General features: G+C 38.5%; 1 protein-coding gene across 5 annotated transcripts in view; it reads right to left on the bottom strand.

Annotated features, from left to right (window-relative positions):
- Thoc2 (THO complex subunit 2) overlaps nt 1-17,012 on the bottom strand; it is a 121,797-nt gene that overhangs the window by 91,138 nt on the left and 13,647 nt on the right. For all 5 annotated transcript variants that reach the window (XM_070039782.1, XM_070039779.1, XM_070039781.1 and 2 more), the window contains exons 2-4: nt 12,859-12,917; nt 7,202-7,293; nt 3,191-3,242 (exon numbers count right to left, since the gene is read on the bottom strand). In XM_070039782.1, the coding sequence (XP_069895883.1) occupies nt 3,191-3,242; nt 7,202-7,293; nt 12,859-12,917 (203 nt within the window). The remainder of the gene's footprint in view (nt 1-3,190; nt 3,243-7,201; nt 7,294-12,858; nt 12,918-17,012) is intronic.

The raw sequence follows: 17,012 nt of genomic DNA, 5'->3' as shown, positions 1-17,012 counted from the left end.
TTTTCTGCTTATGTGGTGCTGAGGAATCGAACCCAGGGCCTCATACATACAAGGCAAGCACTCTGCCACTGAGCCACCTTCAAAGCCCCTTGTTTTTATTTTGTTTTTGTTGGTTGTGGGGCCTGAATTCTGGGCCTGGGCACTGTCCCTCAGCTCTTTAGCTCAAGGCTAGTGCTCTGCCATTAGCACCACTTCTGGGTTTTTCCGCTTATGTGGTGCTGAGGAATCGAACCCAGGGCCTCATGCATGCAAGGCAAGCACTCTACCACTGAGCCACCTTCCCAATCAGTCCCTGCCTAGCATGTTTGAGACCCTGGATTCAAAGACCCCCAAAAAAAAGAGGGAGGAAAATTTTAGAGTATAATTTATAGGATATAAATTGCAGTACAATCTCAATTTCTCATTATGATTTTTAATTCATGGGTATCTTATCAAGTCTTTCCAGAAACTCCCAGTTGTTATGATATTATCTGGTCTTCTAGGCCCTCTGCCTATAAATTCAAGGACACTAACATTAAGAAGTTGAGACCAAAATGGGCTTATTCACTTAACCAATACCTATTCATCCTCCAGGGCCCAAAAGTTCCTAAGATCCACACTCAAGGTCCCTAAGATTAGAATACCTAAGAGAAGATTCATCCTCTGATCTCTTATTAGCCACCTGACCTAAATCAGGTATTATCTTAGCTTCTCACCATGTGAGCAAATGCATAATAGGCCTTCCATAAATTTCTTAGCTGAGCTTTCCCAAACAGCAATATAGTACTTTGTTATCTTCATTGTGCTTTCCCTATTTTCTTTGTGCTTTCTGTTCTAGTTCATAAGACCATTCAGATAAAACTCACTTATCCCTGACTCCTTTACCGTACTAAGTTTTAAGTTCCAATTATTTTAGTGAAAAATCCCAATTTTTTCAACACTTGTCATCAGTATCAAATACATAACACCACCTCAGAGGTCCTATGAACATCAACTCTTCAGAATTCCCTTTTCAAGTTAAAATACTCATTCTCCCTCACACTACATGTCTTTTTCCCCCTTTTTCCAGTTTTTGTTCTTTTTTTCAGAAGTCCTTTTTTTAAGTTATGTTAACTTGGAGATATAGCACTAATTTCTCTTTTAACAACATAATAGAAAAACAGCATGATGGAGCAAAAATTGACTAGATCGACTAAATTTCCAAAGAATAACCAAGTATCACATTCAAGAATTCATGTTACTAGTAAAAAGTAAAGATGTATAACATTAATTCATATGAGTACATAACTATGAAAGGAAACTACATCCTAACAAATAAGTGGATAAAAAAATTACTAGAACAAATAGATTAACAACTGATGACTAGTCAAAGATAATTCTAAAACTATTAAGGATTAATAAAATTGAGGGCTTTTCACAAAATCAAATGTAATTCTAAACTACTAAGGAATAACAGCTTTCATGAATCTTAGCTAAATAAAATCAGTCTCAGTCTTAAAAATGTATTGCACAAAAATTTTTAACTGAAACTTGTTTCATTATATTTCATTGTAAAATAACCTATCTTTAGTGCTAGCTTCAAAAATTAAGTTTAAAAGGTGTTTTGTTTAGCATAAAACAATCAATTTGATAGCATAAACATATAATTTATCATCCAAAGGAGAACAGATTCAAGAATAAAAAAGGGCACTACTACAGCCGGGCACCGGTGGCTCATACCTGTAATCCTAGCTACTTAGGGGACTGAGATCTGAGGACTGCAGTTCCTGCAGGCAGGAAGCCCAGGGAGGAAAGTCTGTGAGACTCTTATCTCCAATAAACTACTCAAAAAATGCCGGAAGTGGCGCTGTGGTAGAGAGCTCATCTTGAGCAAAAGAAGCTCAGAGACAGTTCCAGGTCGAGAGTTCAAGCCCCAGGACCAACAAAAAAAGAAGAAGAAACAGGGCACTACTAATAATTATGCCAATGAATATCAAGGACATATGGATAGTTCATCAAGAACCTGTACTTCACATCTAGCACTCACAGTTCACATATATTTTGAACTGCTCTCAACATCATCAGTATTCTGAAATCTGAAACCTTATGAAGGATCACACACTGACATTTATATGTGTTTAGATCAAATTTTGCAATCTCAGTAACATCTAAGTATTTATCTAATTCTAGGAATTAAGAATGATGAACTAAAATAATTCATTTTAGCTTGACAAACAGAGAATATCTTACTTTAAGTATTATAATGCCAAGTAATGATTTCTCCTAGACTCAGTATTATAGAAAGAAAAAAATTACAGAAAGCACAAAACCAATGGGAAAACTATAAACAACGTTCTCTTAATCACGATCTAAAATTAAAGAAATTATTACAGACATTATTTTTTAATCCATGCTTCCCATGAAGTCACAGAAATATTTTTATTGTACACGAGTTCTTATTTATTCTGGACAAATAGAAAAGACATTATCCCCAAAGCTAGTTTCTAATTCTCAAAACACAAGTATATTTTTTTTGGTGCCAATACTCTGGGCGCTTTGTCTGATGATTTTTTATTTTTTTGCTCAAGGTCGGTGCTCTACATCTTGAGCTACTACTCCACTTTGGCTTTTTAGTAGTTAACTGGAGATAAAAGTCTCATGGACTTTCCTGCCTACGCTAGCTTTGAACTAGCTTTGATCTCAGCCTACTAAGCATTTAGGATTAGAAGAATGAGCCACCAGCACCCAGGCAAACTCAAATACTTTGTTACTTTGGCTCTTCTTGGTCTTTCTAAAATTAAGAAGAATCAAACAAGCACAACAGCAAAATCAGAGTGACATAAGTATGAAACTCTGATATCACTCTTTGGAAACTGAATTGAATGGCATTATTTGGTTAGTAAATTCATAGTTAATGTCAGAGAACTTGGCTATTTTTGCTCACAATGAGTTAATTTCGCTCAAATTTATATAAATACTGCTAAACGCTCAAAAATTTGCATTATATCTAAAAACAATTTTAAAAATGATTACAAAGTAAAAGATTTCTCTAGATTTACAGAAACAAATGCATACTCATAAAATATTTATTTAAAAAAAAAATTTGTAGTACTTAAATTTGAATTCCGGGTCAAGTAAGCACTCTACCTTGAGCCATGCCTCCAGCCTGAAATAAAACATTACTGTTAATTTTTAAAAAGCAGTATATTACAGGTGAAATAAAGTTACCTACCTAATATGCAGAATACATCAGCAAGAATGGAGGGCATATCCTCGCGAAATTCCTAATTTTAAAGATATATTTATTTATAGTTAATAATAGCACACATTAAGCATTATAACTTCACAATAACATACTTCATGCTTATAAGCTAACAAAAACCGCAACATCTTCAAATTATGTTTAATATAAAAGATAAAATGATTTAGAATGATCAAAATAAAGTTTGCCATAAAATAATTGATAAAAGAATCTCATGAAAGCACCAAGCAAAACACTGGAATTCAGAATACCTCACAACTACCTAAACTCAGACTGTCAAAAATGTTACATTTGTTTGTTTTTCTTTTTGTGCCAGTCCTGGGGCTTGAATTCAGGGCCTGGATACTTACTGTCCCTGAGCTTTTTTGCTCAAGGTTAGTGTACAACTAGTTGATAGCTTCTGATTTTGGGTGGTTTACTGGAGATAAGTCTCCCAGAGGGCTAGGAAGGTGGCTCAGTGGTAGAGTGCTTGCCTTGCATACATGAGGACTTGGGTTCAATTCCTCAGCACCACATAAACAGAAAAAGCTGGAAGTGGTGCTGTGGCTCAAGTGGTAGAGTGTTCACCTTGAGCTGAAGAGCTCAGGGACAACATCCAGGCCCAGAGTTCAAGCCCCATGACCAACCAAAAAGAAAAAAAAAAAAACTCTCCCAGACATTCCTGACTGGGCTGGCTTCAATAGCTAGGATTATAGGTGTGACCCACCAATATAGCCATTAAAATGATACATTTTATTCAAGTATTCAAAAGCTAAGTCAACACTTGAGCTACATAAAAATCATAATGGCATCCGAAGACCAAAAATCTAAAAAATATATAACAGCTATTTGTTCTACAATGCAAGATTCTCTGAAAATAAAAATTACCAAAATCTATATTTTCCCTATTCACTCTAGTTTATAGCCTTTGGAGGAATGTAGCCCAAATCCTGTTTCTGGATGAGAACATCAGAATTATTCTATGTTTATCTTCTAACTTCCCACTCTGATGCTCAATTTTAGAACCATTTTCTATTAATAAGGATCATAGGACTGGGAAGGTGGCTCAGTGGTAGAGCGCTTGCCATGCATGCCTGAGGCCCTGGGTTCGATTCCTCAGCACCATATAAGCAAAAAGAAAAAAAAAGCCAAAAGTGGCGCTGTGGCTCAAGTGGTAGAGTGCTAGCCTTGAGCTGAAGAGCTGAGGGACAGCGCCCAGGCCCAGAGTTCAGGCCCCACAATCGGACCCAAAAAAAAAAAAAAGGATCATAATTCAATTAATGTCATTTTAGTTTGGTAAAACTATAGCAACCCTAAAATTCATAGATTTTCAGAGACTATAAAAAATTCTAAAAAATGATACATATAAAATACACTTCTGTGACTAACATATTACAGAGTGTATTATTATGAGAAAGCTAGGACAAAGAAAATTTGCTCAAAAAAAAGAAAATCTGCTAAACTGTATAAAGCTCATTTGAACTACCTATTTTCATTAAATAGAAAAACATTTAAAATTAGAGTTCATAAATCCACTACAAATTACTATGATACCCAGTTCACCTTTGTGATCAATCAGATTTTAGCCTTAAGTTTCTCAAGAGTAAGAACTTTGGATGGGGCCTGAGAATGTGGCTAAGTGGTAGAGTGCTTGCCTTGCATGCATGAGGCCCTGGTTTCAATTCCTCAGCACAACATAAGCAGAAAAAGCCAGAAGTGGCACTGTGACTCAAGTGGTAGAGCGCTAACCTTGGGCTGAAGAGCTGAGGGACAGCGCCCAGACCTAGAGTTCAGGCCCCTCGATTGACGAAAAGAAAAAGGAAAAAAAAAAAAGAAAAAACCACCTTTGGATGTATTTACTTAAATCCAAGTACTCAGGCTACACTTGGAAGACCAGAAATACTGAACAGATAAGAGGGTTTGGGAGAGATGGGGGGAAATGATGGAAGAGAAGATTCTGATCAATATACATTGTACCCACAAACTGACAAAGTGATTGAAATCCCTTTGTACAGCTACACACATACACATACACACACACATACACATACACATACATACACATACATACACACACATACATTCATTCCATCCTTTTTGGCTTTTAAGAAAAAAAAGTAAGGAGCTGGGAAAGTGGCTCAGTGGTAGAGTGCTTGCCTTGCATGTCTGAGGTCCTGAGTTCGATTCCTCAGCACCACATATGCAAAAAGAAAAAAGCCGGAAGTGGCACTGTGGCTCAAGTGGTAGAGTGCTAGCCTTGAGCTGAAGAACTGAGGGACAGCACCCAGGCCCAGAGTTCAGTCCCCACGACTTGCCCCCCCTCCCCCGCAAAAAAAAGAAAAGAAAAAAATAAGACAGGCACCAGAGGGGCTCAGGCCTATAATCCTAGCTACTCTGGAGGCTAATATCTGAGAGTCACAGTTTGAAAGCAGCCCAGGCAGTAAAGTCTGTGGCACTCATCTCCAGTTAACTACTAAAAAGCCAAAGTTGAGCTATGGCTAAAGTGGTAGCATGCTAGCCTTGTGTCAAAAAGTCCAAAGCCCTAGACTGGCAGAGAAGAAAAGAAAGAGGAGGAGGGGGAAGGAGAAATAAAGCAATACAAGAGTTGATAAACATGAAATCTAAGATTCTTTTTGTTTTTTGGGGGGGTCCGGTCGTGGGGCCTGAACTCTGGGCCTGGGTGCTTTCCCAGTGCCACTTTCCGGCTTTTTTCTTTTTGCTTATGTGGTGCTAAGGAATCAAACTCAGGGCCTCATGCATGCAAGGCAAGTGCTCTACCACTGAGCCACCTTCCCAGCCCCGAAATCTAAGATTCTTAAGAAATAAATCACTTCACCATTAACAATGCTGCTATTTTATCAGCAGAAGATCTACCACTCAAACATACCTCAATTAGGAGTAGAGGAGTCATAACAGCTAAACCTAGAATTTCCTTAAGTAGAAGTACTTAAAATATATTGAAATAGCAATGTATTTTTAACAATCATATAAAGGAAATATCCTACCCCTAAAAAAGGAAAAGGACAGAGAAATTTAAAGCACACAAGGGAAATTCATATAGAGATCAAGAACCTACAGATCCCAACTCAATACTTGTTATTATAAAAAAATGTTCTCAAGTAGACAAATAAAACAACCTAAGAATAATACTAGAATAGCACACCACTTGTAAAACCCCATGCTTTAACTTCTGGTTTATAATATACACTCTTACAATTTAACAGCCCAAATACCAACCACCACAAAAAGTATTTAATCTGATCTAAATTTGAATCTAAATTAAATGCTGCAATATTAACCACCTACAGGTTTAAAAATTTAATGGTTTCTAAAACAGAGTAAGCAGACAAAAAATTAGGAAAAATTTTAGATCAATGTGAGCACAATACAACTTATGTATCAATTATAAAAATCCTGAATTGTAATCATAATTATTTAAAAAGCTTCATCATATTATATTTGAAGAAAAATATCTTAACTATTTTTAAAGAAGCTTTTTTTTTTCTGCCGGACCTGGGGCTTGAACTCAAGGCCTGGGTGCTGTCCCTGAGCCTCTTTGTATTCAAGGTTAGTGCTCTACCACTTGAGCCACAGTGCCACTTCTAGCTTTTTCTGAATAGTTTATTGGAGATAAGAGTCTCATGAACTTTTCTGCCTGGGCTGGCTTTGAACCACTATTCCTCAGACAGATCTCAGCCTCCTGAGTAGCAAGGATTGCAGGCCTGAGCCACCAGTGCTCAGCTTTAGAAGAGCGTTTTTAATTAAGAATGCCTTACTTCATTAAAGTGAACTTTTTTTCCTCTCCTCAACTTGCTTATTTATCATTTCTGCTTTACTCACAACCTGATAAGTATCTATACATGTCTAGAAAAAAATGACTTACCAACTTTATGTTAAACACTACAATAATTTTGAATAAAATAAAACATTAATTTACACATCAAGGATCTTTGTATCAAAGAGACAAAAAATTAAGTTTTAAATAAATTTGTTTATACTTACACTAATATCAGTAAGAACATTAGATGCTTGTTCATGCTTTAAATTTCCTTTAATGACATGATATGATAACTCATACAAGGCTTGCTGAAAATCTGTCGAATATAAAAAAAAACAGTTTCAGGACAGTCTCTTAAACACAAAAGACAGTGATTTCTGGAAAATGATCTCTATCTTTCCTATTTCTCAGAATTTTTATAAACATCAGAAATAAAAACAGAAAACCTCATTCACATCCCTGTTAATCCAAAAACTAGGATGCTGAGGTAGGAAGGGATCAAACTGGAGGCCACCCTAGGCCACAGAGGAAGACCCTTTCTCAAAGACACAAAAAAGTAGCCCTGTGCCAGTGGCTCACACCTGTAATCCTAGCTACTCAGAAGGCTGAGAGCTGAGGATCACGGTTCGAAGTCAGGCCAGGAAAGAAAGTCCATGAGACTGTTGTCTGCAATTAAGCACCAAAAAGGCCAGAAGTGGAGCTGTGGCTCAAGTAGTAGAACACTAGCCTAGAGCTGAAACACTCAGGAACAAACCTAGTCCCAGAGTTCAAACCCCACAACCAACAAAAAAAAATGTATAATCACTAAAATGGCTTCTAGAAATTCCTAAAAGTACTCTGTGAGGTTTAAAAACTGAACAGACCAGATCTTGGTTCTGTCTAATGTCACTATATTTAACAGTCATAATCACAATGTTGTTATATGGGTAAGAGGCAGGGGTACCTTCTAAAACACATGCTGTATACAAGGCAAATTGCCTTCCTAAAATTGAATTAATTCAATGGAAAGATAGAAAGAAAGATCAGGACAAACAACTGCCCATACTTCAATTCCAAAGGAGCTTCTGAGGAAGAAATAGCATTCAAGTGGGATCAGGTGGCTCATTCCTGTAATCCTAGCTACTCAGGAGGCTGAGATTTGAGGATCACGGTTCAAAGTCAGGCCAGGAAAGAAAGTCTATGAGACTGTAGTCTGCAATTAAGCACCAAAAAGTCCAGAAGTGGAGCTGTGGCTCAAGTGGTAAAGTGCTAGCTTTGAGCAACAACGCTCAAGGACAGCAGCCCAGCCCTGAGTTCAAGCCCTAGGACCCACACACACAAAAATAAATAAATAGCATTAAGTCAGTTTTCTTCATGGACCAAACTGGGCCTTCACACCATAACTGGACTACTGGAGAAAGAGAAAGAGAAAGAGAGAGAGAGGGAGAGAGAGAGAGAGAGAGAGAGAGAGAGAGAGAGAGAGAGAGAGAGAGAGAGTGTGTGTGTTGAAAAACCACTCAGATTTTTTAAAAAAGGGAATATTGACAATTCAATGAGACCACAATCATAGTGTGTGTGTGTTGAAAAACCACTCAGATTTTTTAAAAAGGGAATATTGACAATTCAATGAGACCACAATCATAAATACTTGTAGTTTTATATGTGAACCAAAACAAAGATCTACAATCCAAGTTAAAGCTAATGAGCAGTAACACTGTATTATATACTTAAGCCATTCTCTTATATCCATGTAGGATTTTAATCGAAAAAGACTAAGGTTTAAATGAAAAAAGTTTTAAAATAATTTGAAGCATGGGGATGAAAAAGAAAATACATTTAGGGGGGTGGGAGATGGGAAAGGATGGGAATGGGAAACAAAGGAGGAAGCAACAATGCTTGATAAGAAATGTACTCATTACCTTGCCCATGTAATTGTAACCCCTCTGTACGGTATTTTCACAATTAAAAAAAAAAAAAAAAAGAAAATATGTTTAGTATCCAAATGGGTAGTTACGTTTAGTATCCAAATGGGTAGTTTCTGTTTTTTGGTGTTTTTTATTGGGGGGGGGGGGGGGCGGCAGTTGTGAGGCTTGATATCTGGGCATGGTCACTGTCCCTGAGCTGTTCAGCTTAAGGCTAGTTAGCGCTCTACCACTTTGAGCCACAGCCCCACTTCTGGTTCTCTGGTGGTTAATTGAAGATAAGTCTCACAGACTTTTTCCTGCCTAGGCTGGGCGGGCTTTGTGCAACAATTAGGAATACAGGTGTGAGCCACTGGCACCAGGCTTGTTTTTGTTATTTCATACAGACTCTCATTATATAATCCAGGCTGGCCTTCAAGTCTCAATCCTGTTGACTCCAACTCCCCAGTTCTGGAATTATAGGTATACACTACCACATTCATTGCTAATTGTTTCATGAAGGATTATTTTATACTGTCATATTTTTTTACTTACACCATATCAACATACATCAATCTCTATAGTTATCATGGTAATATACAGTCAGATATGTTAGTGTTAGTGGGTAAAGTGTTTGGGAATGATAACAGTCCACAGTTCATGGTGAAAAATCTTTCAAGACCTTTTAAACGGCACATGTGTTTCCTTTTTTTTCCAGTCCTGGGGCTTGAACTCAGGGCTGGGCACTGTCCCTGAGCTTATTTTGCTAAAGGCTTGTTACTCTACAACTTGAGCCACAACTCCACTTCTGGCTTTTTTTTTTTTTTTGGTAATTTATTGGAGATAAGAGTCTCAGACTTTCCTGCATGGGCTGGCTTTGAACAGCAATCCTCAGATCTCAGCCTCTTGAGTAGCTACAGGAGCCCAGTGGCACATGTGTTTCTTGAACATGTTCTCCAAACAAGTTCTTATTATGTAATAGATTCATTATAGCCTTCTTTTTTTGCCAATCCTGGGGCTTGAACTCTGGGACTAGGCACTGTCCCTGAGCTTCTTTTGCTCAAGGCTAGCACTCTACCACTTGAGCCACAGCACCACTTCGAGCTTTTTCTGTATATATGGTACTGAGGAATCAAACCCAGGGCTTCAGGCATGCTGGGCAAGCACTCTACCACTAAGTCACTTTCCCAACCCCTCACTATAGCCTTTAAACTTTGAGGGATTCCAGGTTCATTTATTGCTTAAAAAATAAAATCTTATTCAGGATTTTTTTTTACAAGACATTTGTTCTAAGCCTTTTAAAAAGTTACTATAAAACAGACACTGGAGCCGGGTGCTGGTGGCTCACACATGTAATACTAGCTACTCAGGAGGCTGAGATCTGAGGACCACAGTTTAAAGCCAGCTCGGCAGGAAAGTCCATGTGACTCTTATCTCTAATTAACCACCAGAAAACAGGAAGTGGCACTGGGGCTCAAGTGGTAGAACGCTAGCCTTGAGCTAAAGAGCTGAAGGACAGCACCTAGGTCCAGACACTGGTGGCTAAGGAGACTGAGATGTGAGGACTGAGACAAATCTGAGACACGTTAACTAGCAAAAAGCTGGAACTTGAGGCATGTTCAAGTGGTAAATCACAATTTTTTATGAGTGATTATACAGTATTTTTGTTTGCAGTGCTAAGGCTTGAGCCTAACAGTTCATAGCTAAATTTTCTACCATTGAGCTATATCATATCCTCCACCAAACTGTACAATCTTGAAAATAAAATAAATGTTAATAATTTGAAGGGTCACATGCAAGGGACATTAAGTCTTTTTTAAAAAAAGGACCTTATGGCTAGGAATGTGGCTTAGTGGTAGAGTGCTTCCCTAGCATACATGAAGCCCTGGGTTCAATTCCTCAGTACCACAAAAACAGAAAAAGCCAAAAGTGGCACTGTGGTTCAAGTGGTAGAGCAAAAGAAGCTCAGGGACAATGCCCAGGCCCTGAGTTAAAGCCCCAGGACTGGCCAAAAAAGGACTTTAGCTGGGCAATGGTAACTCATGCCTGTGATCCTAGCTACTCTGAGGATCACAGCTGAGGCAGAAAAGTCTGTTGTAAGACTATCTCTACTTAACCACCAGAAAAGCGGAAGTAGAGCTGTGGCTCAAAGTAATAAGAGTGTTAGCCTTCAGCAATAAAAGCTCAGAGACAGTGCTCAGGCCTTTGTACTCAAGCGCCATGATCAACTTAAAAAAGGATCGTATTCAATCAAATATCTAAAAATTATTTCCTACAACCAAATGTTCTATAAAAAGTATCTTCCTCCCATCAAGGCAATATTTAATGATAGAATAAAATAAACTGTTTTATAGAAAAACAGAAAAACATTCTGTTCTTAATCTTCCAGTCAGAAAGGTATAATCTAAATAACTAATCAATTATATGTATTTATTTCTAGGTTCAAATAAAATACTGACTAGAAAAAACATGGGTTTTGTCCTCACTAAAAGGTACATATGAAATGCAGCAGCAGTTCTCACTAGACATTATGTTGAAAATTTACTATACAACTTGTGAGTGGGCTGGGAAGTTGGCTCAGTGGTAGAGCGCTTGCCTTGCATGCATGAGGCCCTGGGTTCGATTCCTCACCACCACATGAGCAGAAAAAAAAAGCCGGAAGTGGCGCTGAGGCTCAAGTGGTAAAGCGCTAGCCTTGAGCTGAAGAGACAGCGCCCAGGCCCAGAGTTCAGGCCCCAGGACCGGACCAAAAAAAAAAAAACAACTTGTGAGTGGGGATAAAAGGAAAACCTGGGAGATAGCAAGGGAAGGGATGACATTTGTCCAAAAAAAAGTACTCTTTTCCTGACTTAGGTAACTGTAACCCCTCTGTACATCACCTTTACAATAACAATAAAAAAATATTTAAGGGTATATATGAAAATACTTTAGGGGCTGGGAAGGTGGCTCAGTGGTAGAGCGCTTGCCTTGCATGCATGAGGCCCTGGGTTCGATTCTTCAGCACCATATAAGAAAAAAAAAAAGCTGGAAGTGGTGGTGTTGTGGCTCAAGAGGTAGAGCGCTAGCCTTGAGCTGAAGAGCTGAAGGACAGCACCCAGGCCCAGAGTTCAGGCCTCACGACCGGACCCAAAAAAAAAAAAAAAATACTTTAAAGCCAGTGCTAGTGGCTCACGCCTATAATCTAGCTACTCAGTAGGCTGAAATCTGAGGATCAAGGTTTGAAGCTAGCCCAAGTAGAATTCTTTCAAATTCTTATCTTGAATAACCCAACAAAAAGCCAAAAGTGGAGCTATAACTCAAGCTGCAGAGGACTAGCCTTAGAGAAAAAAAGCTCAAGGACAGTGCCAGGCCCAGAATTCAAGCCCCAGAACCAACAAAAAAGAAAGTATTTTAAACTTGCTATACACAAGTGCTTATATTTTGCCCCTCTTCTGCCAAATCCATATGCCTAACTTTCAATTAATAAATATTAAACAGCAAAATCTTTTAAATCTAAAACAAATACCCTGTTTAATTATATAGCATTTAACTTACCAAATCCATTTTGTGCTATGCTGTAAACAACTCCTTTGCTCTTAATGTTTTCTATGACAACTGCCTTTAACAAGATCCCCAGACACCACCTGAACATAACTAGCTTTAGTAAAAACACCAAACTCAGTCTGTGGAAATTTTCTGATACAAATGAGACCAAAACTCTTTCTTTCCATGCTGGCTTTCTCTTTCATTTTATGCTTGGTACTGCTACAACTGAACTTGAACATACAAAACTTGAATATACAAAAGTCTGGAAACAGCATATGACTAAAATACAGGTCAAATAACATCAGTATATATACAAGATACATAGTCTTTTGATAATTTTAATTTCAACTCTAATCCATTTATATACATGCTGTATATAATGTGAACTCCTACCTTTGGTTCCCATACTTAATGAATAAAGAATTATTATGTTTAGTCAAGCCAGAAGTAGCTATGAATACTTTTAAATATCATACCTCTGTAAGTAGAACTGTCATGGCTTTTATTTTCACTGAGAAGCCGGCATAAATGCAAGCTAAAAGAAAACAGAAAAAAATAATCTGTCCATTTCCAATCCTAAAAGATAATTGTAATAGAATAAGTTTTATCAACTTTAAAATTAATGGAAACATAGCATACACATTTAAATACATTAGTTCATAAGGACAAAACCAACCCTTAAACCATAACCATTCAGAACCAGAGGACACTATAATGAATCAATTCATTATTCTGAAAATTAAATTCATTAATATGAACACTAGATAACAAAATCTATATATTTTAACTATGTTAGCCAATAAAGAGGGAATGAGATACATGGAGAATCTAGACTTTTTTAAAAACATAAAAGTAGAAAAGGAAGAATGGGAAACCAACGAGAGCCAAGTGAGGGTGATCAGGGTATGTATGATCAAAGAACATTGAATGTATATATAAGAGCATCATAACTAAATCCCTTATTTTGAACAATATATGCTAATCAGGAGGGAATGATACAATTAGAACATCACCATTTGACGATCTCTAATAAAAATCCAGCCATCTGTCAATAGCTGATTGTGCCATAAAAGCAAACTACCAACATGTACCTTCTGTTCCTGATGAAAGAATGCACCACCCCAAGGGAAATAAAATAAGTATATCAAAGTGATATTGCATTTTCCTGTTCATTGCAGCACTTTTCACAAAAGCCAAGATGGAATCAACCTAGGAACCCATCCATGGATGACTGGATAAAGAAAATATGGGAAACACAATGGCTCACACCTATAATCCCAACCAACTATCTGGGAGATCAAAAAAATATTGAAAGGCCAGCACAGGCAGGCAAAAAGTGAGATCAAATATCAACAAATATGCTGGGTATAGTAGAAGTCACCTGTCATCTTAGCTATGAGGATGGCAGTTCGAAGCCAGCCTGGGCAGAAAAGTACCCATGGGACTCATCTCCAATTAGCTACTCAAAAGAAACCAGAAATGGTACTGGGGTTCAAAGTGGCAGAACTCTGGCTTTAAGTGAAAGAGCTCAGGGACAGTACCCAGGTCCTGTGTTCAAGCCCCACAACTGACAAAAATAAATACCCAAAAATGGCACTGTATCTCAAAGAACCTTGAGCACAAATGCTCAGGGACAGTGCCCAGGCCCTAAGTTCAAGCCCCAGGGCCAACACAAAAAAGGGACAGAGACATGGCTCAAATGACATAGTTCCTGGCTAGCAAATATAAGGTCCTTGGTACCCCATGTACCTCCAAAACATGAGGTAGAGAATGGGACTTGGTTCAGAATAATTTACCCAGAGTCTTTGTGTTCAATGTCCAGCACTATAAAAACAAACCAATACAAAAGAAAATGAAGACTCGGTACACACTGCAATATTATTTAGGCAATAAAATTAAATGCTGTCATTCACAGCAACACAGATAGCTGGAACTGGAGGACATTATGTTTAGTGAAATAAGTCAGGCTGAGGAAGAAACATCCCACATTTTCACTCACATAGGAAAGCTAAAAACTTGACCTCATTGGTATCGAATAACAGTTACTAAATCCTAGGAGAGTAGAGTGAGGATAGCTGGATAGGAGGAATAATTTCTAATGTTCTATATAGCATTGCCTGAGAATTATGGCTGACAACCATTTCAAAATAGAAAGTAGAGAGAATTCTTTTTGGAGGGTGGAAGCAAGGGGCTTGAACCTAGGGCCTAGGTGCTGTCCCTTTTGCTCAAGGCTAGTGCTTTACCACTTTGAGCCACAGCTTCACTTCAGGTTTTCTGGTGGCTAACTGGAGATGTGTCTCCTAGACTTTCCTGCCTGGGCTGGCCGTGAACCACAATCCTCAGTTCTCAGCCTCCTGAGTAGCTAGGATTTATAAGTGTGAGCCACCAGCACCTGGCTAGAGAAGACATTAATAACCATCACCGAGGTTATGGAAATGCCTGAACCACTGGTGCCCAGTTCATTCATATTTTTTTTGCCAGTCCTGTGGCTTGAACTCTGGGCCTGGGCACTGTCCTTGGGCTTCTTTTGCTCAAGGCAAGCACTATACCACTTGAGCTGTAGTGCCACTTCTAATTTTTTCTGTGTATGTGGTACTGAGGAATCAAACCCAAGGCTTCATGCATGCAAGGCAAGCACTCTACCACTAAGCCACATTCCCAGCCCCCATTCATCATTTTTTATTAAAAACACTTGAGACAAGGAATTTCCTCAATTCAATAAAGTAGCAGCCATTCTGAGTGTGAGTTTCAACAAAACCCTGATCCTAAGACTCACTGGAGATCTGAGAGATCATATTGTGTTCATGATAAAACCTTTTTGTACTGTACAGATATTTGCATGAATATGCTTAAAACAATGAAGGATATAGCTTTTGATTAGACTGACTCAGAGTGCTGACAAGATTTGGCACACTCAAGATGCCTGAGGCCACTGGGAACAAACGCAGCTGGGTGGGGCTAGGCAATGGTGGATCACAATTGTCATACTAGCTATTCAGGAGATCTGAGGATTACAGTTCAATGCCAGCCCAGGCAAAAAGTCCTTGAGACTTTCTGATTAACCAGGAAAAAACTTTAAGTGGAGGTATGGCTTAAATGAGTATCAGCCTTGAATAAAAAGTGAAGCCATAAAGTCCTGATTTTAAGCCCTAAGACTAGCACACATACACAAAAGAAAAAAGAAAAAAAAAGGGCAGCATGCTCCTGCTTCAGAGAATCCATGCTATAAGCATATGAACATTAGGGAGAGGCTGAGATTATAATACCTGAAAATAAAGAATAAACCAGCAAACTTATTATAATCTACAACCACAGCCAGGCAAAGTGGCACATACTTGTAATCCAAGCTATTCAGGAGGCAGAGACAGATGGATCTATGTTCAAAACCAGACCAGGAGCGGGCGCTGGTAGCTCACATCTGTAATCCTAGCTACTCAGGAGGCTGAGATCTGAGGATCTCAGTTCAAAGCCAGCCCGGGCAGGAAAGTCCTGAGACTCTTATCTCCAATAAGCCACTAGAAAACCAGAAGTGGCGCTGTGGCTCAAGCAGTAGAGAGCTCACCTTGAGCTGAAGAGCATAGGGACGGGGCCCAAGCCCAGAGTTCAAACCCCCACGACTGACCAAACCAAACAAAACCAAACAAAAACAGGTTAGCCAAAGATAGTGTGAGACAGACACTATCTGAAAAAGAAACTACAGTAAAAGCAAACAAACTAGGCCTCAAGTGGCACGGAAGTTACCTCACAAATATAAGGCCATGAGTTGAATCCCTGGTACCACAAATATACAAAGCATACAAACAAAAAAATGAAACTTTAAAAAAAACCTCGAGGGGGAAAGCTTTATGACATTGGTTTTAACAATGATAGGACAGACAACAAAAAAGACAAGTGCAACTACAAAGTCTCTGTGTAGGACAAAAAAATGACAGGGCAACGAACAGAATGGGAGAAAAAGATAAAATACACACACACACACACACACAAACACACACACAGGGCAACGAACAGAATGGGAGAAAAAGATAAAATACACACACACACACCACACACACACACACACACACACACACACACACACACACACACACACACACACACACACACACACACACACACACACACACACACACACACACACACACACACACACACACACACACACACACACACACACACGAGAACCCTTTATGTGAAAGGCTTGGAACAAATACTTCCAGATTTTGGATATTTTCCAAATCTCGGGATATTTGTATATATTTGTATAATGAGATATCTCAGAGGACAGGAGCCAAATCTAACCAGAAAATTCATGTTTCCTATATATTTTATACATAATAGTCTTACAGATAGTTTTATACAATGTTTTCAAATTGTGTAAGACACAATACAGGTGCATTTTATTACTTTCTCTAGGCATCTTTGCATAGAGGAATTTGGACATGTCATGTGCAAAAAATACATTTCTACAGCCAAATAAAGGGGGATTAAGAAGGTCTTTCCCAGGCTGGGAAGGTGGCTCAGTGGTAGAGTGCTTGCCTTGCAAGCATGAGACCCTGGGTTCGATTCCTCAGCACCACATAAGCAAAAAGAAAAAAAGCTGGAAGTGGTGCTGTGGCTCAAGAGGTAG

Source organism: Dipodomys merriami, unplaced genomic scaffold, assembly GCF_024711535.1.
Source record: "Dipodomys merriami isolate MVZ:Mamm:240054 unplaced genomic scaffold, mDipMer1.0.p SCAF_3, whole genome shotgun sequence".
NCBI lineage: Eukaryota > Metazoa > Chordata > Mammalia > Rodentia > Heteromyidae > Dipodomys > Dipodomys merriami.
The sequence above is the reverse complement of the archived record's forward strand: the minus strand, read 5'-3'. Positions and strand labels throughout refer to the sequence as shown.